The sequence below is a fragment of the Nilaparvata lugens genome, chromosome 3 (genome assembly GCF_014356525.2).
Source record: "Nilaparvata lugens isolate BPH chromosome 3, ASM1435652v1, whole genome shotgun sequence".
Lineage (NCBI taxonomy): Eukaryota > Metazoa > Arthropoda > Insecta > Hemiptera > Delphacidae > Nilaparvata > Nilaparvata lugens.
In genome coordinates, this window is record NC_052506.1 from 3,682,914 (window position 1) to 3,708,455 (window position 25,542).

General features: G+C 36.3%; 1 protein-coding gene across 2 annotated transcripts in view; it reads left to right on the top strand.

The window, feature by feature from the left end:
* The window catches only part of LOC120350174 (transcriptional regulator ATRX-like), a 44,118-nt gene extending 19,781 nt beyond the window's left edge, over window positions 1-24,337 (top strand). For both annotated transcript variants that reach the window (XM_039422626.1, XM_039422627.1), the window contains exons 5-8: window positions 2,415-2,560; window positions 5,730-5,790; window positions 14,023-14,321; window positions 20,892-24,337. In XM_039422626.1, coding sequence (XP_039278560.1) covers window positions 2,415-2,560; window positions 5,730-5,790; window positions 14,023-14,321; window positions 20,892-21,363 — 978 coding nt within the window. In that variant the 3' untranslated portion in view covers window positions 21,364-24,337. The remainder of the gene's footprint in view (window positions 1-2,414; window positions 2,561-5,729; window positions 5,791-14,022; window positions 14,322-20,891) is intronic.
* Window positions 24,338-25,542: the final 1,205 nt, after the last annotated feature.

The window sequence follows — 25,542 nt, forward strand, 5'->3', positions numbered from 1 at the left end:
CCTTACGACTGTCATACTTCAGCCGGGACCGACAGTAACGTGCCCATCCGATAACATTTCTCCTAAAGCAAGCATTCAAATACATATAAAGATGGCAATACTAAGACACCCCTTTCTATAAGTTTAAGTCTAAGGTTGAGTGGTAGAAAGGACTTTCTAGTCCTAACTCCGCCTAATAAAGAGTATTTTCATTTCATTTCATTTCTATAAACAAATTCCTACATGGTGTGCGAGGGGGCTTTTTACATAAAATTCTCAAATATTTTATCAGTAACCTGAAAAGAATGATTGCAGTAGAGAAATTTCCCCATACATTAATTCCAGTTTGGATTAAGTCCATAAATTAAGTCCAGTCTGGATTAAGTCCAGTTGAAGGGTTATAGAGGGAAAAGTTTGAAAGACAATTTTTGACTCTGCAGTTCTGTTTACTGTAGTGGGGAGGTAGGCTAAACATATCAAAAGTCCCCACTAATAACCTCTGTGCTAAGGGGTTGGGGGTGGTTCAAAGGTAACATTTTTTGGTTTCTCACATATAACTCGAAAAATATGCATCTTACATATATTTTGTAGTGTTTTAGCCTGTACTAAAGCTGCTGCAACAGTCGTTGCAGCAAGTTCCTTTTTACTTTCCTTGCCCTATTACCATAGGTAAGGACAGTATTGCTTTCCGAAAAAAATTAAGGTACCCCAATTTCTTAATTTCTATACGTTTCAAGGTCCCCTGAGTCCAAAAAAGTGGTTTTTGGGTATTGGTCTGTCTCATCTCCCAATTAACGGAATGACTTGAAATTTGGAACGTAAGGTCCTTACAATTTAAGGATCCGACATGAACAATTTCCATCAAATGCGATTCAAGATGGCAGCTAAAATGGCGAAAATGTTGTCAAAAACAGGGTTTTTTGCGATTTTCTCGAAAACGGCTCCAACGATTTTGATTAAAGTTATACCTTAAATAGTCATCGATAAGCCACAAGTCCCATATCTGTAAAAATTTCAGGAGCTCCGCCCCATCTATGCAAAGTTTGATTTTAGATTCTTAATTATCAGGCTTCAGATACAATTTAAACAAAACATTCCAAGTGGTAAAGATTGAGCATGAGAATCTCTACAACTAATGTTCAGTAACATTTTCACCTAAAATTAAAAATAAGCTCGAAATTGGAGAAAAATGTGTATATCCAATTGCAAACTTTTGGCAATTGTTGATTCTATTAAATGATTCACTATGAAGAGATAGCAGACCTCGTGTGTCTCCAGCGTTATTGCCCTGTCACCAGCTGGCTCAAATCTTTGAATAGTAGACTTGAGATGCGCGGGAACACTAGCGTCAGGTGATCAATTTTCATAACGGCAAGGAAAGTTGTGTGAGTGCGCCACACCAGATTTTTCAATTTGTATATGAAAACATGGAGATTCCACACTCAACACTAAAGCTGCTGAAACAGTCGTAGGGAAATGCGGTAGAGGGTGAAATTATTCATCAAAGTGAAGAAAATTCAATGATAAGGAACCCCAATTTCTAAATTTCTATACGTTTCAAGGTCCCCTGATTCCAAAAATTGGTTTTTGGGTATTGGTCTGTATGTGTGTATGTGTATGAGTGTATGTGCGTCAGCTCATACGTAGTGTGCGTCGTGTATGTGTATAAGCTCGTGAACAGCATGGACTTTTCCATCTAGGTATTTTTAAAAAGTTGCAAGACCAAAAATATAAAAAACTAGAGGCAAACTTCAAAAATGACGTCACACTTCAAGATCGGTTATCTCGAAAACTATAGAAGATATAAATAGTTGTAAGATAAATACTGTAAGCTCCAATTTTGTTACACAAATCAAATATTTAATTTCAATATTTATTGATACACAGAACACAATTCATTAAAATGATTGGGGAAGGATCAACAGGCACAGCCCAAAACTGTTTCTTCCCCGAATTTTTATTTATACATTATAGTCCAAAAAGTAGGTTATGTTCCATACACTTTAGTTTGCTAATGTGATCTAGTATAGTATTATTATTATTATTAGCGTATGGCTTTGAATGGTGGGGAGATCCAAGGGTAGTTCCACCTCGCCGTATAGTGTTGATGGCTCAATAAATGCAATATTATTTTCTTCAATATTTGTAATTGATTAATAATGCGGAACTGTCAATAATTATTCATTTCTTATGTTTGATTCAAATTTATATTGTCAATTTTTGTAAATGTTACTATAGGCTACAGCCTTGTAACAATTATCAATAAATATCTTATCTTTTGAATTTAAGACCAATTTTCAGTTATTAAGTTTTCAATTACATGTTATTTAAGTGTGGTGTAATGAATTAATTACGTTTTGACGTTGCGTATGTCTTGTTTGTTTCTTGGCAGTAAAATTTTATTTATTTATTACAAATGTTTATGTTTTTTCAAGGCTTGCGTGAAGAGAAATTTCAATAGAGACGTGTTCGAAGAACTGAAGGCATTGGATAATTGGGATTGTTTTATGTGTAATCCGAACCCCTTGTACGAGCTACGTGCTAAGGCTTGGGCTGCTGAGTCCTACTACCAGAGTCACAGGTACTTTGAAACATTAATATATATTTAACTAGTAGTTCTGTGAACAGTAGACCTCACGCAGTTTTCTCATCTGGTGTCACCTGTTCACTGGCTTCTCCAGACATCTGTGTAATGCATGCAATAAATAATCCACTTGTCAGCTGATTGATTATGAATAATTCTATATTCTGACTAGCCGTCAGGCTCGCTTCGCTCGCCATATCCGTCTAGCAAGGGGGCTCCGCCCCCTGGACCCCCGACTGGATCGTCCAAGAATGAGATCAGCAGGCTCGCTTCGCTCGCCTGCATTTTTCATTTGAGCATTTTTATCATATGTTAGGACGATCCAGTCGGGGATCCAGACTAAACGTCTGGCTAAACGGATATGGCGAGCGAAGCGAGCCTGACTGCTAGTAATAAAATATTCCCAGGATTGAAGTAGCAGTGCCCAATCAATTTTTCCGCGATAAATGCATTTAAATCTTCAACTTGGTGCCAACCTAACAAAGTCAACTCAACTTAATGCCAACCTGACAAAATTATTTATTTTGTTGCCAGTTAACAACTGTTTCGAAGAAACTCTATCTAGATTATAGTTCTATAGTAACATATGATATGGAAATTTCAATTATAATTAAAAGATTGGGAGAAGAAGAATATACATGCTAAAAGACGAACTTTGAACCCTTAAAAACAACCCTTAGAGTTGAAATATTGCCAAAAGATTTCTTAGTGCGCCTCTAAAGGGTCAACTGAACATACCTACCAAATTTGAACGTTTTTGGTCCGGTAGAGTTTTAGTTCTGCGAGTGAGTGAGTCAGTCAGTCAGTCAGTCAGTGAGTGAGTGCCATTTCGCTTTTATATATATATATATTATATTATGTTACTATAGAACTATAATCTAGATAGAGTTTCTTCGAACCAGTTGTTAACTGGCAACTAAATTAATAATTTTGTCAGGTTGGCATTAAGTTGAGTTGACTTTGTTAGGTTGGCACCAAGTTGAAGATTGAAATGCATTTATCGCGGAAAAATTGATTGGGCACTGCTACTTCAATCCTGGGAATATTATATTACTAGCAGTCAGGCTCGCTTCGCTCGCCATATCCGTTTAGCCAGACGTTTAGTCTGGATCCCCGACTGGATCGTCCTAACATATGATAAAAATGCCCAAATGAAAAATGCAGGCGAGCGAAGCGAGCCTGCTGATCTCATTCTTGGACGATGCAGTCAGGGGTCCAGGGGGCGGAGCCCCCTGGCTAGACGGATATGGATAGCGAAGCGAGCCTGACGGCTAGTGTTTTATAAAGACTTGTTAAACTCAAAAAGGTTTCCTTTTCGTTCTAATTTAGTTCACAGAGTACAGGATAGATATACAGAGTGAGTCATATGTATGGGAACCCTCTAATAAGTCGGAGACTGTTGTAAATATATTACTGTAACACTCAGGATAATTTATTGGTTGAATACTCTACTTTTGACGCACAACTGAATTTCAACCGCTCATAAGGGGATGACTTAGGGGTTGTAACTCGAATATTTCAAAATGTGAACACCCATTGTGAACTTCATCATTTTGAAGGCCTTTTTGAAACAAGGAAAATGGCATCAATGAAAAAGTTCTATGATGCTTGTATCCAAAATGGCGGCTGATTGAAGTTTTAGTTTTTAAAGAAATTATTGATAAAGTTCAATCATCCGCCATTTTGAATAAAAGTATCATAGAACATTTTTGTCGATGCCATCTTTCTTGTTTTAAAAAGGGCTTTTGAATGATGTACCACACAATGGGTGTTTACATTTAAAATATTCGAGTTACAACCCCTAAGTCACCCCCTTATGAGGGTTTGAAATTCAGTAGTACGTGAAAAGATAGAGTATTCGACCAACTTATCCTGAAAGTTACAGTATTTTATCTAAAACGGTCTCCAATTTATTGAAAGCTCCAGTATTATATCTACAACTGTCTCCAACTTATTGAAGGGTTCCCATACATATATGACTCACTCTGTATAGTGATATCCGAGTATGAAGGAAATTCCTTTTCATTTTCCTTTCATATTATCCTTAAAATGCAAAATTTCAAAAAACCTTGTGCATACATCGACGCGCAGTTAAAAAAAGGAATATTCCTGCCACATCTCATAGAATTCTATCAACGCTTTTGGCCGTGAATGCGTTACATACATACAGACAGACGAAAGAAAATCTGAGTTAAAACATAGACCTCACTGCGCTCGGTCAATCAAGGAAGAGATCAGGCGTTAGCCTAAAACGCCGCTTTGAGAATGTATTTTTCGCCACACTGCACAGAAAGCAGCTGTTTCCCAGTCCCTACGTAGATCTGAAAGACCTTGTTTGCAGACGACTCTCGTCTGACGTAAGAAACAGGTTTCTTTAGGCCGGAAAGAGTACCCTTTCCAGCCGCTAACATGAAACTAAGAAAGGTGATCAAAAAACAGCTGATCAAAAAACGTTTCATTATTAGTTTCATTATTCAATAATTAAAACATTTATAATAATATCATCTTATTGTCATTTGAAAGAATAAAAAAGTATAAACTCGACCTCCTACATAATTGAACATCAATCATCTTTTAGGTTATTTAGACAAATCAGAATAAAAAATAAAAATACTTTGACAATTTCCTGATATTCAGATTACCTCAGATTTGCTAGAGCTATCACCTTCTACTTCTGCTTTCAGAAGTGCTTAGTAAACAACTATTCTCATATATATTGTTTATTTTTGTGTGTGGCGAAAAATAGCGTTCGCACCACGGGGCATAAATGTTTTTCCGGCTCTAAATCTTTCCTAGTCCTCGGCCTACGGCCCCGGACTTGAAAACCGATTTCGAGCCGGAAAAATCTCATTTTCTGCTCTAGGTGCGAAATATACTATTACTTTATCTGGCTCTACAGTCCTGGGTGGACTTTGGCCTCCTCTACATGACGCCTCCATACGTCTTGTAGAGGAGGCCAAGGTGCCATTATAACGTGGACATCACTGTAGATGATTCTATCAAGAGAAAAATGTCGGCTTTAATTTGAACCTTTATCTCTTGACTGAGCATTCTATGTTTCAATAATATTAAATATTGTAGATATTTATACAGTTTGAACATTTTGCGAGTCATTATGTTCGACATGAAAAATGGTTAATTTTTGAAAACTGTTTCGTTTTTACAGGAAGGAAGATAGGAAAACAAAGATGAAGACGAACGCCGACGAGGATGATGATGCACCCAAAGTAATTATGAACATTTTATTCACCTACTAGCAGGTAACCCGTGCTCCGCGAGGGTCGGCTTCAAGGTCTGTGATTGGTCCAAGTTTACCTTGGACAGGGCAACAGGTTGTTGGAAAGGGTCAGCTTGTTCCTAGGTCTATGAATGCCCATTGTTGATGGCTAGTATGAAAGTTGGACCCAAAGGTGATTTGTCATCTAAAGAGAGCACGATTTGGAGTAATGTGGAGTACTAGGCTACACATGCGTATTGGCAAGTGGACCTATGGATTTAGGAGTCTAAGGACTATGATAATAATTGTTACTAGTGTTATTACAAAGCCCCCCTAATCTATTTTTACTCACTGATACGAAATTACACTTTTCCTACAGTTACGTTGAAAAGTGGCCATTGCTGCACTGATTACAGAACGCAAAGAATCACTTTTCCGCTCTAGTGCGGGAAAAATTTTTCCTGCACTCCAGATTTGCAACATGGCAACGCAAAATAGTTAGTAGGTTATATGGAGCACCAGTGCAGCAAAATCAAAATTAAGTTGGTAACTGTGACTGGTGCACGTTATAAGAATCTTAATGGTGTGGACAACAGTGGATGACAGCAGTTGACGGCACACAGCCGCCATTCAAACACACATACTACATTCTATTTTATTTATTTATTATAAAATTATAATTTTATATTCAATGGTAACTGTAGGAAAAACTCAATGTGAAATACGTGCGCAAAGTTCCTCTGCTGCACTCAAGAAGCCATTCCGCCCGAGCCGTAGGCGAGGGCGTAAACGTTTCTTTCGGTGCAGCAAACTGTCACTTTGCGCACTAGTTGCACAAATAACTATTACACATTTACCATTTTGATACATTTCAGCTACTATAATATGAGTAAAAATACCGAAAAAGTTAGATCACTTTGTCCAAGGAATTATTTGGCTCAGAATCAAGTTCGTGAGAAGTATAAGACGTTCAACTACCTACTAACCTACCTAGTTCATTTGATGAGAAGATAAAGTAAAAATATTGAGAAATTATACTCTCTAGAGGTCCATCTTTCTATGGTAAAAGAAAACGATTATCTGTGTGCCGTAGACCGATAGATCTCTAGAGAGCATGATTTCTCAATGCTTTTACTTTATTTTCTCGTCAAATGAACTATACTAGGTACTGAAACTCAAGGTTTGATTCGAAATGAGAATTTTTTGGTGTAATGAAAGTTTGTAGTGTAATTTTATAGCAGTTTTATACCGGGTTGAATAATACGACCAGTTCGAACGTCTCATGGGTCCACAAAATATCTACTCCGAAACGTGCTTTCTATAGTCAACAGCAACAGGGAATGCTCAAAATTAAGAAAATGATCAAACTTTCCAACTATGATAGAACAAGTATTATTAAACGAAATTCCAATAAATTGCTGTAAATCACCCCGAAGACTTCTGATACTGCAAATATTGACAACAGGGTAAACAGCTAGATGGAAATTCGATGAGCGCTACTATACAAAAATTATTTGTCAGCCCGGGAACCGAACCCAGTACCTCCTAATTGCCGGTCAGGAATGCTTACCCTTACACCAAACTGACAATCTCTGGATAGCAGCGCTCATTTTATACGAAGCCAAAGCGCCAGCCAGTCTACAGATGGAAATAAATTGGAAGTTGCAAGTGCTCAAATGCTAATTAATGAATAATTATTATTAAACGATATTCCAATTAAATGCTGTATATCACCCCGAAGACTTCTGATACTGCAGATATTGACAACAGGGTAAACTGCTAGATGAAAATTCGATGAGCGCTACTATACAAAAATTCCCGGGCTGACAAATAATTTTTGTATAGTAGCGCTAATCGAATTTCCATCTAGCTGTTTACCCTGTTGTCAATATCTGCAGTATCAGAAGTCTTCGGGGTGAATTACAGCATTTAATTTGGATTTTCGTTTAATAATAATTACAGTCGAACCTCACTATAACGAACCTCCACTTAACGATATCCTCTACACAACGAATTTTTACCTGGTCCCATGACATTCGTCCCACGACGAATTTCGGACCTCTCAACAACAAAGTTTTCTCTAGACTTCAACATACAAAATGTAGTGTGTATAGGAAGCGGTCATTTTCAAGGAATTTATTGTTCAGTTTCAGCAGAATGGTCAATAGACTAAAAATAATGGCAATTCAAGTAGGAAGAAGATAAGGTGGTCGGAAATTGAATGCAAGTTACTGGAAATAGACTTTCGAGAACTTGTCATTCGTAGATCAGGCAGGTAAACAACGACTGGACTTTCTTATTCTTGCTTTTGCCACACATTTCAATTGTTGGAACTCGCCATTCATGGATAAAGGAACGGGAATGCTGGATTCTTCCATCCTCCCACCATTTGCTTTTGTTACACATTTCAATTTTGCTGGTTAAGTTAATGCACTCAGTTTCATTGAATTTCTAAAAGATCGTGATCAGATTCTAATACTAAGTGCTGCTAATGATTTGCAACATTGTAAATTTGTACATTTGATAATACTGATAACCGGTGATAAAATGGGTGACTGTAATGCACGAGAAAAATCTCACATTGTCAGGGAATTTAATCAATGAAAAGGCTTTAGAATTCTCAATATCATTTGGAAACAGTAGCTTTAAGGTAAACGGGTGGTTAGAAAAACTCAAAAAATGGCATGGCATCGTCCAAAAAGTGATATCGGGTGAGAGTGCTAGTGTTGATATTTACCCTCTTGTGAATTCTGGAAAGAAAATGTTCTCAGAAAAGTTCTTATATAATATTATGAACCGAAAGACGATTTCAATATTGATGAGAATGGTATATTCTTTTAATTTTTGGCCAATAAGACACTTACTACAAATAATTTAATTACCGCCCTAGATATATTATAAAATCCATAAGATTGTGGCAGTTTTCTTGACAGAGCAACCTCTCAATAACGAATACCTCTCTGCAGCGATTTTTTTCACGGGATAATCAAGTTCGTTATACAGAGGTTCAACTGTAATTGTTCATTAATTAGCATTTGAGCAACTGCAACTTCTAATTTATTTCCATCTGTATTATAGAACAATAGAAAAAGGACGAAGGAAGAAATATTGCCACCTTTATAAACAATAGGACAACCCTTTCCGATCCCATCAACCTGTTGCATTTTCTACCTTCAGGTAGTTGGACCCACCAGAGACCTCAAAGCCTGCGGGTCTATTATTGTAGTATGAATACAGAGTGCGGCATCATAATTTATTTTTTCAAAACTTGAAAACACATTGTAAGAGCCAGAAAAGTTTTAATTCATTCTCAGAATGTGAGTATGTATTTGAAGTTTTGTTTCGTGCAGTTTTGAAGAGTATGTCATGATGTTGACGTTCCCCACTCTGACTACACTTTAGGCTCAACTCACACTTACGCGACTCAAGTCGAGAAGAGACTGCGACTCTAGTCTCTTCACGACGCAGCATGTGTTTTCAAATGGTGACACTCTGACCAGTCGATTCTAGTCTCCACGACTGTGAGACTGAGTCGAGCGTCGACTTGACATGTTGGTCGAGCCTCGACTTGAGATGCATTTTTAATGAATGTGAGGTTATGTTTTATGAAAGTGATGTTCTATCATTTCAAATAAGACAATAATAATTAGATAAGACAATATATTCATAATAATCATTATAAAATTTGTTACATGCGCAGTAGTGACGAATTTTATCTCATATTTTTAATAATATGAGGTAAGAAATGGAGTTAGCATGGAACTGAAGAAGTGACAATGAGCAAGAAAGTCGTAAGGTCGATAGACTGGAGTATCCTCGACTGGAGTCGTACGATTTGAGTCGAGATGGTGGGGGTTGAGCCTTAGAGTACCTATTTCTAAAGTCGTAAGAATGGTGCTGGCCCCTTCTCTGCAGCGGAGGAGCGCAGTCCCCCACTTATCTTATGTGGCGTATGGGCGGTAAAAAGGTTAGTGGAAGGGCGGAACACTCTTCTCCTTCTTCTTCTTCTTCTTCTTCTTCTTCTTCTTCTTCTTCTTCTTCCTCTTTTCCTCCTCTTCTTCTTCTTCTTCTTTCTCTTCTTCCTACTCTTCTTCTTCTTCTTCTTCTCCCTCCTCTTCTTCTTCTTCTTCTTCTTCTTCTTCTTCTTCTTCTTCTTCTTCTTCTTCTTCTTATTCTTCTTTCTCTTTTCCTCCTCTTCTTCTTCTTCTCCATTCCCTCCTTCTCCTCGTCCCCTGCTTCTTCCTCCTCTTATATTCTTCTCTCTCCTCTTCTTCTTTTTATTTCTCTTTTCCTCCACTTCCCCTTCTTCTTCCTCTTCTCTCCTCTTCCCCTTCTTCTTCTTCTTCTTCTCCCTCCTTTTCTTCATCTTCTTTCTCTTTCTCCCCTCTTCCCCTTCTTCTTCTTCCTCTCCTTCTTCTACTTCTTCTCCCTCCTCTTCTTCATCTTCTTCTTCTTTCTCTTTCTCCTCTCTTCCCCTTCTTCTTCTTCCTCTTCTTCACATGTGTGTGCGAGAGAGAGGGAATGAATATGAGGAAAGGAGGAGTGAAGGTGTAGCACGTATAGTAGGGAGAATGATTGACACTTGTGGCTGGTGGAAGGGGAAGGGGCAACTCTCCGCCAACTATCCACCGCAGGTAGTCAAGGCCAGCACCATTCTTATTCCGATTCGACTTTAGTATTTGATATTACCCTTACACGCATTGCAGGCGTAATTTTGGCAATTTCATCCTGTATGCTGTTCTTTAAATCTTAGAGGGTCGTCGGACGGTTCACATAGACATATACAGGGTGTTTCAGAAGTAGTGTCGAACATTTTAGGGCTCGTTCCTAGATGATAGGGGACTACAAATGTCGTATTTGGGGTGTCCAAAACTGAGCGGTTATCCTAAAAGCTGCCATTTTGTTTTTTCACTTAGTAATTTTTATCTCGAAAACGAAATGTTGTATTGATCTGAAATTTGGCATGAATATTTATGCTATGAAGACTCCACTTTAAAAAATAAAAGTAAAAATTTTCGATGTCAATTTTCAAAATGGCGGCCATTTTAAATTTTGATGGCAAATTTCACGAAAACCGTTCACTTAACAGAAAATTTACTAGTTTGCTTCGATGGAGAGCCACAATGGTCTCATGACATGGTTAGGTGTTCGCGCCGCTCTCATACTAGTAGTTCTGTGAACAGTAGACCTCACGCAGTATTCTCATTCACAAGTACCTGATTGAAACTATAGATCTTATGGAAATACAGCAATAGACTGGCTTCTCCACACATCTGTGTAATCACTTGTCAGCTGATTTTTATAATGAATTCTATAGTCTGATTTTTACTCTAATATTGGTGTATGAAGGAGGCTCCTTTTTCCTTTTATATTATCCTTGGAATGCTAAATTTCCAAAAACCTTGTATATACGTCGACGCGCAATTAAAAAAGGAACATACCTGTCAAATTTCATGAAAATCGATTACCGCGTTTCGCCGTAGATGCGCAACATAAAAACATTTAAACATTAAGAGAAATGCCAAACCGTCGACTTGAATCTTAGACCTCACTTCGCTCGGTCAATAAAGGAAATTATGGTGCCCGTGAATACTGAAAATTATAAAACTGCTAGAAATTGTAAAAACGTTGAATACACACACTATTTTATATATGACCACTCTCAAGCAAAGTATAAGCTTTAATGTTTGAGATTCGGCTTTGAACTCGACGAATGTTCTTTTTCAACGTTGAGCGCTTAAGAAACATTCAAAAACTTCATGAGTCTTATTGGAAATTTCTTCCTCTTCCCCACCATATCCTTAGAATTTCTATAGTGAGGTCCACGTTATAATGGCAGTGAAGGAAGATAGGAGAAAAACGTTGCCAAGTCTCTCCATTTTGCCACTGAGTGTACACAGCTGTTACTCAATTCATCCCATTGAATTTGATCTAATAATAATTATCATTTCCTTGATTACATAATCAATTTAATGTCAAATTAATCAAGGAGATTTTTTTCCATAATTTGATTCGAAAATTTGCTTCCATAACTGAGATCAGATTATTATTCTTATACAAACCTGAAATGGCGGCTGATTTAAAAAGCTGTGATACAACAATCTGAATTTCAAAACAACAGAAATTAAATTATTTGGTAGTTATTTTATTCCAATTTCTTTTAAAAATAATAGAAAAATAGAAACCCTATTTGAAATAAGTAATTTCAATGGAAATAATTCTGAAATAACCTTCTCAATATTATTTATACCGGTACAAGTAGGTCTAACCTATACGTGTAGGCTAACTGAAGCATGGATGAAGCCTAGGATGGTTAGTTATCAACTTTTAAAATGTCATTTCAGGGAATTTTAATTAGTGTTTCTCATACGGTAATGTCTAAAAATTATTTAATTGTTTCAAAAATACATTTTAAATCAATTATACGACTTGTGTACTCAAGTATTTCGATAGAATGAAGAAAAAAAATGGCGACTGATAATGAATTGTAAAAATAAAATATTCTGGCAAACTGACAACATTGCAAAGCTAGAGTGAGATAGCGCTATCTGTTTTGTTGTATGATAGGAAAGGACATCAACAGTATTGTCAATCGTACACCGCCATTATAACATGGACCTCACTATATTTGTTGACGTTTTAATAGTTGTAAGTAGGTCTATTTCATTAATATCGAAAAATCTATATATGTCGAAAAAAGGTAGATAAGAGAATTCTAATGCTCATTGTTTGTTGATTTCATGTCGAATCTATTGTCTTCGGCTGATACATCTTTCCTGGGACACTTTAAAGCTATAATACTCTATAATAGTACCTTCATAGAAAATAGAAAATTAATGATTACTTTTGAAATATTATTTACTAGCCGTCAGGCTCGCTTCGCTTGCCATATACGTCCAGCCAGGGGGCTCCGCCCCCTGGACCCCCGACTGGGTCGTCCAAGAATGAGATCAGCAGGCTCGCTTCGCTCGCCTGCATTTTTATCATATGTTAGGACGATCCAGTCGGGGGTCCAGACTAAACATCTGGCTAAACGGATATGGCGAGCGAAGCGAACCTGACGGCTAGTAATAATATTCCCAGGAATAGCTCCGATTGAAGTAGCATTGCCCAATCAATTTTTCCGCGATAAATGCATTTCAATCTTCAACTTGGTGCTAACCTAACAAAGTCAACTCAACTTAATGCCAAAATTATTAATTTAGTTACCAGTCAACAACTGTTTCGAAGAGGTACTCTCTCTAGATTATAGTTCTATATTAACATATGGTATGGCCTTTTTTCAATTATAATTAAGAGAATAAGAAGAATATACATGCTAAAAGACGAACTTTAAACCCTTAAAAACCACCCTTAGAGTTAAAATATTGCCAAAAGATTTCTTAGTGCGCCTCTAAAAGGCGGCCAACTGAACATACCTACCAAATTTGAACGTTTTTGGTCCGGTAGATTTTTAGTTCTGCGAGTGAGTGAGTCTGTCAGTCAGTCAGTGAGTGCCATGTCGCTTTTATATATATTACTAGCCGTCAGGCTCGCTTCGCTCGCCATATCCGTCTAGCCAGGGGGCTCCGCCCCCTGGACCCCCGACTGGATCGTCCAAGAATGAGATCAGCCGGCTTGCTTCGCTCGCCTGCATTTTTCATTCGAGCATTTTTATCATATGTTAGGACGATCCAGTCGGGGGTCCAGACTAAAACGTCTGGCTAAACGGATATGGCGAGCGAAGCGAACCTGACGGCTAGTAATAATATTCCCAGGAATAGCTCCGTTTGAAGTAGCAGTGCCCAATCAATTTTTCCGCGATAAATGCATTTCAATCTTCAACTTGGTGCTAACCTAACAAAGTCAACTCAACTTAATGCCAAAATTATTAATTTAGTTACCAGTTAACAACTGTTTCGAAGAGGTACTCTTTCTAGATTATAGTTCTATATTAACATAATATGGTATGGTCTTTTTTCAATTATAATTAAGAGAATAAGAAGAATATACATGCTAAAAGACGAACTTTAAACCCTTGAAAACCACCCTTAGAGTTAAAATATTGCCAAAAGATTTCTTAGTGCGCCTCTAAAAGGCGGCCAACTGAACATACCTACCAAATTTCAACGTTTTTGGTCCGGTAGATTTTTAGTTCTGCGAGTGAGTCAGTCAGTCAGTGAGTGAGTGCCATTTCGCTTTTATATATATATTATTTATAATTTGATTGATTATTTAATGAAATTTATTTTTGTGTCCACAGGAAAAACGCGCGAAAAAAGATCGTTCGGCTAACACTGAGCCAAAATTCATAGACGCCGGTCGCAAACTTCTGTGCGATTCTCTTGACAGCGCTAAGCGCCTGGCTGAACAGTGCAAGCTACAGGCGGAAAAGATCCAGAAATCGAAACTGTCGAAAAAACGGCTGAAAACGCCCGAAGACATGCGAAGTATCGAGACAAAATTGCAGGCGTTTCTCGACAGTTTCACCGAAAATGTCGAATCCATAAAAGATACTTTGAAGAAAAGCATGGAAGGCTGGCAGCAGCACTATGATGAAAGGTAACAATAATCTTTATTTTTTAAAGAATTTCTGTGTATTTGAAAAGAAAAATCTTTGAAAAAGAAAAAGAAAATGTTTGTGTATTTTTTTAAGAATTTCTTTTTTTTGAATTTCTGTGTACTGTGTGTAGTCCCCATTACTTCTCTACCTGGAATCTTAAATCACAAATTATAAAAATCTGGTGTGGTACACTCACACAATTTTCCTTGCTCATTGAACTGTAAGCCCCATTCTTAAACGAGAATAATTCAGGAGAGTAACATAATGACGATTGAGTGAAAAAGACTAAGAAATTGTCAAAAAACCACAGATTTATTGATACTTAGAAAGACCGGTTTCGGTTATTACACCATTGTCAATCTCTGATAAACTAAAACTAAATACAAGAGCAGCAGAATTTATACTAGTTGGCGAGTATTTAGTTTTAGTTTATCAGAGATTGACAATGGTGTAATAACCGAAACCGGTCTTTCTAAGTATCAATAAATCTGTAGTTTTTTTGACAATTTCTTAGTCTTTTTCATTCAATATGAATAATTACCACAATATCAACTTCTCAACTACACAAAAAATAATGACGATTGGCGGCAGCATATTTGAAACCACGACTAGTGTATTTATGTGTATTAAATAATTGTTTTCAGAGTACTTTTTCCTTTGTGTAATGTGAAATTCGATGATGTTTTAAAAAGTCGTCAAAACAGCTGTTCTACAGATGAAATATCTCGACCATTTGTTCTTTTTATAAATTGCTCTACCCACCTACCTCATGCACGAGAAGGAGGTTACAAAGTGCATTTCTCAAGGATTGGGTGGACCCCCCATTAGTTTCCCAGGAAAAAGACACATGCCAGTTGATAGAGCTGATAGATAACCCTTCATAAAGGGTATGAATTTGAAAAAAAAATCGGTCAAGTTGTCATTTTTGAGAAAATCGTGGAAAACATGGGTTTTTAGTAATTATCTGTCATTTTACTCAAGAATGTTACGGAGCTCTTGCAATTTTCCCAGAAATGATAGGGCTTGTGAATAGCTATCCACGGCATAAATTTGAAGAAAATCGTTAGAGCCGTTTTCGAGAAAAACGTGAAAAACATGGTTTTTTAGTAATTATCCGCCATCTTGAATTGAATTTCTTATTGTCGGATCCTCATGGTATAAGAACCTTAAGTTTAAAATTTCAAGTCAATCGGTTAATTAGGAATGGAGTTATCGTGTTCACAGACACACACACACACACACACACACACACACACACACACACACAGACCAACATCCAAAAATCATGTTTTTGGACGCAGGGGACCTAGAAACGAATAGAAAACTTGAAATTAGGGTACCTTAATTTTTTTTGAAAGCAATACTTTCCTTACCTATGGTAATAGGGCAAGGAAAGTAAAAATGATTGTGCCATATGAATAAAGTTGAGCATTTGCTTATGTACTTCTAAAATATGGAGCATATGCTTCATTTTCTATGAATAAATGTGAGCAAAACCCTTTGTAGTCCAGTCAAGGAAGGGTTATAGAGGGAAAAGTTTGGAAGACAATCTTTGACCCCGCAGTTCTGTTCAGGGTAGTAAGGAGGGAGACATATCAAAAGTCCCCACCCCTACCCCATGTGATAAGCGGGTGGGGGTGGTTCAAAGGTACTATTGTTTGGTTTCTCGCATATAACACGAAAACTATGTATCTTATGGGCATAACTGTTATACACAAAATTGAAGCTCACGTGATCTCCTATAATATTCATCTTACAACTTTTCCATATCTTCTCTGATTTCCGAGATATCCGCTCTTAAAGGTGTGACATTTTTGAAAAAAAACACGTTTGCCTCTAATTTTTTTTATTTTTGCTCTTATAGCTTCTTAAAAATCGATGGGAAAAATCCATGCTGATTATGAGCTTATAGAGCATTAAATTCTCTTCAATTTAATGTATAATTTCACAATTTCACGCATTTCCCTACAACTGTTGCAGCAGCTTTAGTGTTGAGTGTGAAAACTCTAGTTTTGCAACAGTAGACCTATTGATAAAGGAATTCGGAGGGAATGTTTTGAACACAATTTTAGACTTTGCAGCTTTGTTGAGACTAGTTGGGAGGAGAACATACTACAAGTTTCCATTCCTAACTCATGTGCTAAGGGGATGAGGGTGGTTTAAATGATGAATTTTTCAGCTTTTTGCTTCCACGATCATATCTTGAAAAGAAAGCGTTGAACCGCTTCAATTTTGTATATAACAGTTATGTCCATAAGATACATAGTTTTCGTGTTATATGCAAAAAAACAAAAAATAGTACCTTTGAACCACCCCACCAACTCAGCACAAGGGGTATATGTTTTGATATATATGTACTTTTGATATGTTTACCTCCTTACTACCCTGAACAGAACTGTGGGGTCAAAAATTGTCTTCCAAACTTTTCCCTCTATACCCTCTTTTGAGCATTCATTACCTGGACTATTGCTCATGCTCATCAAAAAAATAGTTTGAGCATTTGCTCAAAAGTAAAAGCTTGTCCTCAAAATTGTATGAATAAACTAGAGCATTTGCTCAACTTTTGAAGCAAATGCTTCAAAAAAGGTGAGTCTAGTCTGGAGCAGTTTTTCACCTTTTTCTCATAGTAAAATGGCTCAACTAATTCGTGTGAGTAAGAGGAAACTATACCAGATTCGATCACAACCAATAGTTGAGAACTATAAAGCTCTTTTTAGATTCAACCATGATATAATATCACTATTATTCCTACAAAAGAAGAAATACAAAAGATACCTATCCAATATAAAGAAAGCCATCACATAATAGGAAATAGGTATTTGAGAAGAAGATGAGAGTGTAGACGATTATAAGAAGGCTATTGATATTATAAGATTATGATAAAGATGACATTTTTTCACGCTATTACTTCAAAATTCCGAACTCAACTAACCTAAAACTCAATTCATGGATAGAGTGATAGAGAACAGAGCAGACGATCAAGCACAAGCGGTGTTTCCTACTTGCATATTTATTTATATTTTTTAAAAGAAACACTGATTGGGAGAGAAAAACTAAGGATACTCCTTGTACTATTTCTCTCCCAAATTTATAGATAGGCTAACATTTGTAAAGTCATTTAGCGCTTACGTGAGCTATAAAAATAAAGTAAGGCCACAAAGGCGAATCAGCTGATGAAAAATCTTCAAAGTACGTGAGCATTTGCTCCAGAGTTCAGGAGCATAAGGTAAGAGTATAAGGTAAAGCTTATTCATATAAATATGAGCAAATGCTTATGCTTCTACCTAATGCTCATGAGTAAAACCTTATGCTCATGCTAATGAGCATAATATGCTCTGTTTTTATTCATATGCCCCATTGTCTCTGCAAGTTCACTGTTCATTTTTACTTTCCTTGCCCTATTACCATAGGTAAGGAAAGTATTGCTTTCCAAAAAAATTATGGTACCCTAATTTCATGTTTTCTATACGTTTCAAGGTCCCCTGAGTCCAAAGACATGATTTTTGGGTGTTGGTCTGTGTGTGTATGTCTGTGAACACGATAACTCCATTCCTAATTAACCGATTGACTTGAAATTTTAAACTTTAGGTCCTTATACAATGAGGATCCGACAATCTCATGATGGCTAAGAAACGTATGTGTAACGATTTTTAATAAGACCTCCGGTTTTAATATAAATTGTCCCGCTCTAAAATGTGCTGTATTGAATGAATGGTATCGTTGGAATGCTATCGATAGAGGAAAAGAGTTGTCAGCGGTAAACCTTGAAACGTCTGAGCCGCTCCAAATCATACTGTATTTATTAACTGAAGAAAACAACTCACTTGATTGCACCATTTCTTCCCTTTTCAACACGATATTTCCCTGTTTCATAGATGAATAGTTTCTAGACCTACCGAACCGGCCGGAGACATCACAGCTTAGTTAGTTAGCTCTTGTTTTCGTTTTAGTATGTGTATGAGATCGGAAACCGACTTGTGAGCACAAAACATTCTGCATAGGCATAACAAGCCGCCATAACATTGAATCCACTTTTCATGAAAAACATTATTAGCAACCTCCTGTCATTGTCACCAACAAATCCATCATTTTTCGTCTCACTATCGTTTGTGAGACGATTCATCGTCTAAATTGCCTACTGCATATTCCATGTTTCTAACAGTTGACCGATTTCTTATAATTGATTGTAAGAAAAGTTGTAATATTGTAAATATGGGACAATATGAAGGTACCTCCTTGAGAGACATTTATAAGTCCGGTGTCCCTGGAAACAATGTCTTTAGCACTTTCAATGGAGAAAATAATAGATGACATGGATAAATCTTCACAATATACTGTACTTTCTCAATGGCCCTTCTCATTAGTTTGAAAGTTGTAGGCTATTCATGAGCGAGGTCTACTGTTCGAAGAACTACTAGTAATAGACAGTAGTCGGCAGTAATCGGCTTGAGTTAACAGAAAATTGGCTTGACATTTGGAACATAAACGACCTGTACCGTGGAATATCTTCTATAGCGAATATGCTATATTTCGCTGTGCTATTTCTCATTAGAATTTCGACTGCTATGTTGTAACTTGAGTATTAAAAGAGTGATCATTTAGAAGCGATTCGTAATGGAAAGTGAAATTGAAGAGTCTATAGAAATGTGTATTCATCGGTTTCACTAGCCCAGGTGAAGATGTGTTGGTTTCAACAAGTTACTGTAGTAAGTAAAATAAGAAAGTGGAATTTACAATGCACACTCTCAATTACTAGTAGTTCTGTGAACAGTAGACCTCGCGCAGTTATAACGACGTCCCAAACCATAAGCACATCCACACTGATACACTAACTGTTTATTTGATCAGATCATGCTTTCGCAAGATTTAATTATCATATAACGCTTTCCGGAATTTAGCGCGAGAAACCCAGAAGACATCTAGGCGCCCAGACGAGCTGTTATAAGCTCTTTGAATCCTATTTAATAGTGCATAAAAATTATTGCATTCAATGAGGCATGCAATTTATAGTCTACACAGCTGCTAATTTTCTACCAAGTTACATTGAGATATTGAATTGCATGCGTCATGGCATGCAATTTATAGTCAACTCGACAGCTGATTTATGATGAATAATTCTATAATCTGATTTCCACTCTAATATTGACGTATGAAGGAGGCTCCTTTTTTCTTTTATATTATCCTTGAAATGCAAAATTTCCAAAAACCTTGTATATACGTCGACGCGCAATTCAAAAAGGAACATACCTGTCAAATTTCATGAAAATCTATTACCGCGTTTCGCCGTAAATGCGCAACATATAAACATTTAAACATTAAGAGAAATGCCAAACCGTCGACTTGAATCTTAGACCTCACTTCGCTCGGTCAATGATTGGATTAATATTTGATGGAAGAGATGACATGTACATTATGAAAGATTGATGATCAAGGATTAGACAACTATAAGACTATAGTGTGGTCCACGTTATAATAGCAGTGGAGAAAGATAGAACAACTTTGCCGATCCTCTGTCTTGTCAATGCCTTCTATGGAGGGTAACTGATACCGGTTTATTGACGTAATATTAAAAGTTCATTCTCGTTCAAAATAATCAATTATATTTTATGAAGCAAGAAATTATATTTTTCAATGATTTTATAATTAATTTTCATAATCAAGATTAATTATTTTGTTGATTAATTGTTTTTTACATTGTTGAAAAATGATCTGGCAACAGAGCAAAGCGAGAAAGAGATAGTGATATCCGCTTTGTTGAATGAAAGACAAGGATAGCAGTACTATTGCTAATCAAACACTGCCATTATAACGTGGACCTCACTATATCTATTTTGGACTATGTGTAACGTAACCTTATCTAAATTTGGGAGAGGAATAGCACAAGGTTACCGTATTTTTTCTCTCCCTATCATTTTTGATGATGTACTTATTGTATGAAACAATAAAGAATATGAATTGGTCAGAATTTCAATTTAATTTATTGCCAATTAGAATATTCAAAACATATCTTTATAATATGACATATAATTGAAAATATAAATAAATAAGCATAATTACTCATACATATACTTGAATAAAATTAAAATAAAGAATTGGATCATTGGTAGCTTGATATGCACTATTTGCAAAAATATAATTTAAATAAAAATATAAATATAATTTTACAATAAAGAAACACAATAAGGAAAAATATAAACAAAGTCCAACGTACATGGGAATAAAATTTATTGGTTGTCTCCCAGGTTGCATAAGACATGAACCTGATAGATCAAAATTTAAGGAATTGCTGAGAGCATATTTGATGGATTTAGCATGCTACAGTATAAACGAGTTTACTGTAAAAAAATGAATTTTATACAGTCACTAATTTCTCTTTAGCTTTAAGTTAGTTTTTAGTTTTTGACTTTTTCATGTACATTTTCATGTATGTTCTGGAAAGAAATAAATGATTGATTGCAATACCGTATCTGTAAAATTTGTTTTCATAGTGATTAAAAAATAGTGAGGATTTGTAGGAATAGTGAATTTGTTTTCATAGTGAGAATAAATTTTGTTTGTTTGTTTTAAAGGTTCAAGAACCAGACGAACGGCGATGGAAAGAGTGAAGAAAACGGAAACGAATGTGACGCAGAAGAGAAGGAGGGAGATGAAGACGAGGAGAAGAAGGAGAAGAAGAAGAAGGGAGGCGAAGAAGAGCAGAAGGAAGGGAAAGCAGATGATGATGAAGAAGTGGAGAATGAGAAGGAGGATGAAAAGAATGAGACGGAAGAAGATGGAAAAGAGAAGGAAGAAGATGGAAAGGAGAAGAATGATGAGGTGAGTAGTGACAATGATGAAGCGGATGGAGAGACAAAGAAAGAGGATAAGGATAAGGAGGAAGAAGAAAAGGATGAAGAAATGGAAACTACGGAGGTGTCAGATGCAGAAGAGAGTAAAGTTATTTCAGATTCTGACGCCAATGATGATTCAATCATGGACACAACCGCAGCGCTTGAAGAAACTATTGATTTGGATAGTGAGCAAAAAAAGACTCAAGACTAGAGCATTAAAGTTTTTATGAATTTCATTGTAAATAACTATTCCATTAGACAGAGTTAAGCTGAATTCTCTCACTCATCAGTGACAGGCACAGTGAAAATATAATTCCCATGAATTTTGATTGGACTGTTCTCACTCAGTATGAATACTCCCATTAGGATTAGTGGGGATAATATTCTCACTATACCGGCCACTCTCACTGACACAGATGTCCAGTTTTTTCTAAATTATGGACTCACATTTGAATAATTTTTTCTACTGAAGTACTTATGCGAAATAACGAAACAATGGAAAGAGGAAATTTCAATTTTTTTTTACAAATAGCATTTTGGGGCTTTGGCCCATATTGGATATCACTCGACAAAGCAGATAGCCTTACCCTTTCCCAACTCCACAACTTTGCCAGATCGTTTTTAACAATGTAAAGCACGGAGCACACTGGGAACGCGCCGCACCGCGCCGCGCAGCCGTTTTCCGGACATGACCCACAACCCCACCACTGTCTCCATTCAATGGAGTGCCATGTACACACATCAATAAATGATTATGATAATGAACCTCTGAATTCAACTCATGAAATGTGGGTTATAAAAATAAGATTGGAATTATGAAGTTATGTAGTTCAAGTAGTTCTAGACTATGTAAACTATATAGTTTCATTCTGTGACGTGTGAGGTCATGTCTAACCTATATATATATACCGAACTTCATTTAATTTGAATGCTTAGATAATATATTAAGTAGACGCTAAAATGAATGGAAGATATGCCACAATATAAATACAATACAAAATTGAAACCATAGAGAAACGATAGCATAAGTAGATATCCCATGGTATAGGGCGTTTATGTCGCAACTTTTGCTGTTATCCCAAGCCGATAGTTCACATAGTTCTTTCCTATGCTGCTGTGTGACGCTGGTAGTCTCTCAAATTGTTCCATTCATACACTATCACCCCAACAAAACAGTAAAAATTGACAATAATCGAAAGTCATCGGCTTGAGATAACAGTAAAAGTTGCGACATAAATTCCCTATACCATGGGATATCTACTTACGCTATTCTTTCTCTATGATTTAAACTTACCTGTAATAACTTTGTGTATGTACGCAAAATTTGTGCAGTTTGTAGCGAGGAGCAAAATTGAATGAGATAACCTAAACAAGATTGAGCTAACCGAGGGTAGCAAGAGCAAAAGCTTCCAAGGGTAGCGAAGAGGCACCCGAAAGGTGGCGGCGCTCAGAGGAAAAATTCCTCTCCTATCGCACATTGGAGGCGCGCCGCGCCGCGCAGCCACAGAGGAAAAATTCTGCTCCGTATTCTCCCAAAAGTTCCGGCAGCGGAATAATTGCACGGCTGCGTAGCGCGGCAAGGCGCGGCGCGGCGCGCCTCCAGTGTGCTTATTCTAACTTATTTACATGAAAAGAATTCAACCGGAATAATTCCACGGCTCCACGGCTGCGCGGCGCGGCGCGTCCCCAGTGTGCTCCGTACTTAATATAATATAACCAATAAACAAAATATTTGATATCAATTTTAAAAATTCATTATTCAATCATTGAAAAATATATTTTTTGGCAAGTAAAATTGAATTGAATTTATTTGTTTCCAACAATATACTGCATACAATGTACATTTATACACAGTATACATAATATAAAAAGAATAAGTACACAATTAATGAAACTATGCTCAATGGACCTTGAGGTTTTTTTGTGAGTCGCTGTGAAGCTATCAATCGAATTTTGCGATAGTCCGTCCCGATATACCCATGATTTTTAATTTTTCTAGTACAATTTTGCGGTCTATTGAGTCAAAGGCTTTTGACAAATCTATAAACAATAGAAGAATATATTTATTTTTATTTATTCCTGCCCTCAAATAATCGCTCAATTGATAAAAACAGTTAGCGGAGTTACAGTCATCTCTAAAGCCAAACTGCCAGTCTGTTAATATTAATTATTTTATTTGTTTTCAAGTATTGAACAAGCTGCTTTTTAAAGCATTTCTCGACCACTTTAGCGACAACATTTAATAAAGATATGGGTCGAAAATTGTTCAAATCAAATCATTCTTTATTGTTGCAAAACAATACAATAATGTTAAAAACAAACGTCATATAAGTTAAAAGAAAGTCAGTTATACAAAAGAAATAAAGACCGTCAAATTCCTAATAGCCTAGCTAGTCAAAACAATCTTAAAATATAAGATAACATTCAAGAATATCAGATTTGTCAATAGTGATAACAATCTCAAGCAGGTACCTCATTGAATTATGAAAATTTTTAATTGAAATTCATTGACTCCAATCTATTTCGAAATATTCAACAACAGAATACAAACATTTTTTTATTAATATTTCTTTTATCACGCTCTTAAATTTATTCGGAGGCAGCAATTTGAAATTATCTGGAGTAGAGTTATATAATTTTACAAAGTGAAATTTTTTTGAGATTTTGTGTGAGTGTACTGCTCAATTCTAAGTTTGTGTTTATTTCTTGTGTTTAATGTGAAAATTACTGTTTATATTATCCTTTTCCAAATTACTATGCACATAACAAACAACATATAAAACATGCAATGAGGGTAGTGACAAAATTTATGAAGAGAGGCTTACAATGTGTATTAAATGGAACATTGATGATTATCCTTACAACCTTTTTTTGTGGAATAAAAATAGATTTCGCTTTCACACTATTCCCCCAAAAAATAACACCATAAGTGAGGATACTTTGAAAATGAGCAAAACATACATTAAGCAGGATGGATGTACGCACTGTCACACTAAGTCTGCGAATCATGTAGGAACCTTTTGCTAATCTACCAGATAAGTAATCTAAATGCGCATCCTAAGACAAGTTCTCATCCAAATAGATACCCAAGAATTTTAGGGAATGCTCCCTTAACTCCCTAGTGAATCTAAAACTAATATCAGCGGTTTTACTCTTATTAAGTGATAGATTGTTTGCTGCACACCAGTCATTTATAATTAAATCACTTGAGTTCTTCTCTCTTTCCAGCTCACTTTTGGACTGACAATTAATTTTCAAACCCAAGTCGTCAGCAAAAAGGTAGCCATATTTTTTTAAACACTTTTATTGCCCATAAAACAAAATACAAAATAAAAAAACTTACAAAAGAAATATTCTAGATTATAATATTATGCTATTTTACAAATAAATTAAAATTACATGGCACCACCCAGCAAGGGCAAAACCCTGACCGCTGAGTGAGAGTATCAGCTGTTTAGACAATATAAAAATTTATTTAGTAATAATCAAAGCTACAAAAATCGAAGTTAACAATAAATTACTAGTAATTATAATATTTGACTGATGTCGAAGAAAAATTTTTGTATCACCCACTTATTTATCTGTTCCATCCTCTGTCTGCCCCTATTAGAAAGATATTCTGACAATGCATTTGGCATGATATTTATTATTTTTGAGCTAAGATACCCCAATTGTCTTCGCACTATTGTCAAATCTGAATAGTTGATATTATAAATGTTATGAGATGTAACTCTTATACATAGAAACGTTATTATTCACTGTAAATTCATCCTTCCTCATCCATGCATAATAGAGAAGTTTCTTTATATAAATTTTTATTTATATATTACATGCTATCAATATTACATAGTAGATCATTATAATGCAGAAATTGAATAAACACATCTCCCTTCTCGTCTGACTTATACAGTGTTATAACTTTTGCCATTTTGAATGTGTCGGGAAAAATACCAGTTGCGAAGCTACGGTTGATGATATGGAATAATAATGAAATCAATGTAGTTTTTTATCAAGTATACAGGAATATTGTCGCAGCCAGGAACAGAGTATCCTCGAATCTCGAGCACACACTGTTTCACCTCTTGCTCAGTTACCTCTCTCAAGATGAAATGCAGTCGCAGACCGGGGCAGGCGCAGATAATCTAGCAACGTCATTATTCTCTATTATATCTACAACCAGTCTCGCACCAACATTTGAGAAAAAATTGTTGAACTCATTCGCCACATCTAGGGTAGATCTGGTATTATTATTACTAGCCGTCAGGCTCGCTTCGCTCGCCATATCCGTCTAGCCAGGGGGCTCCGCCCCCTGGACCCCCGACTGGATCGTCCAAGAATGAAATCAGCAGGCTCGCTTCGCTCGCCTGCATTTTTCATTTGTAGGACGATC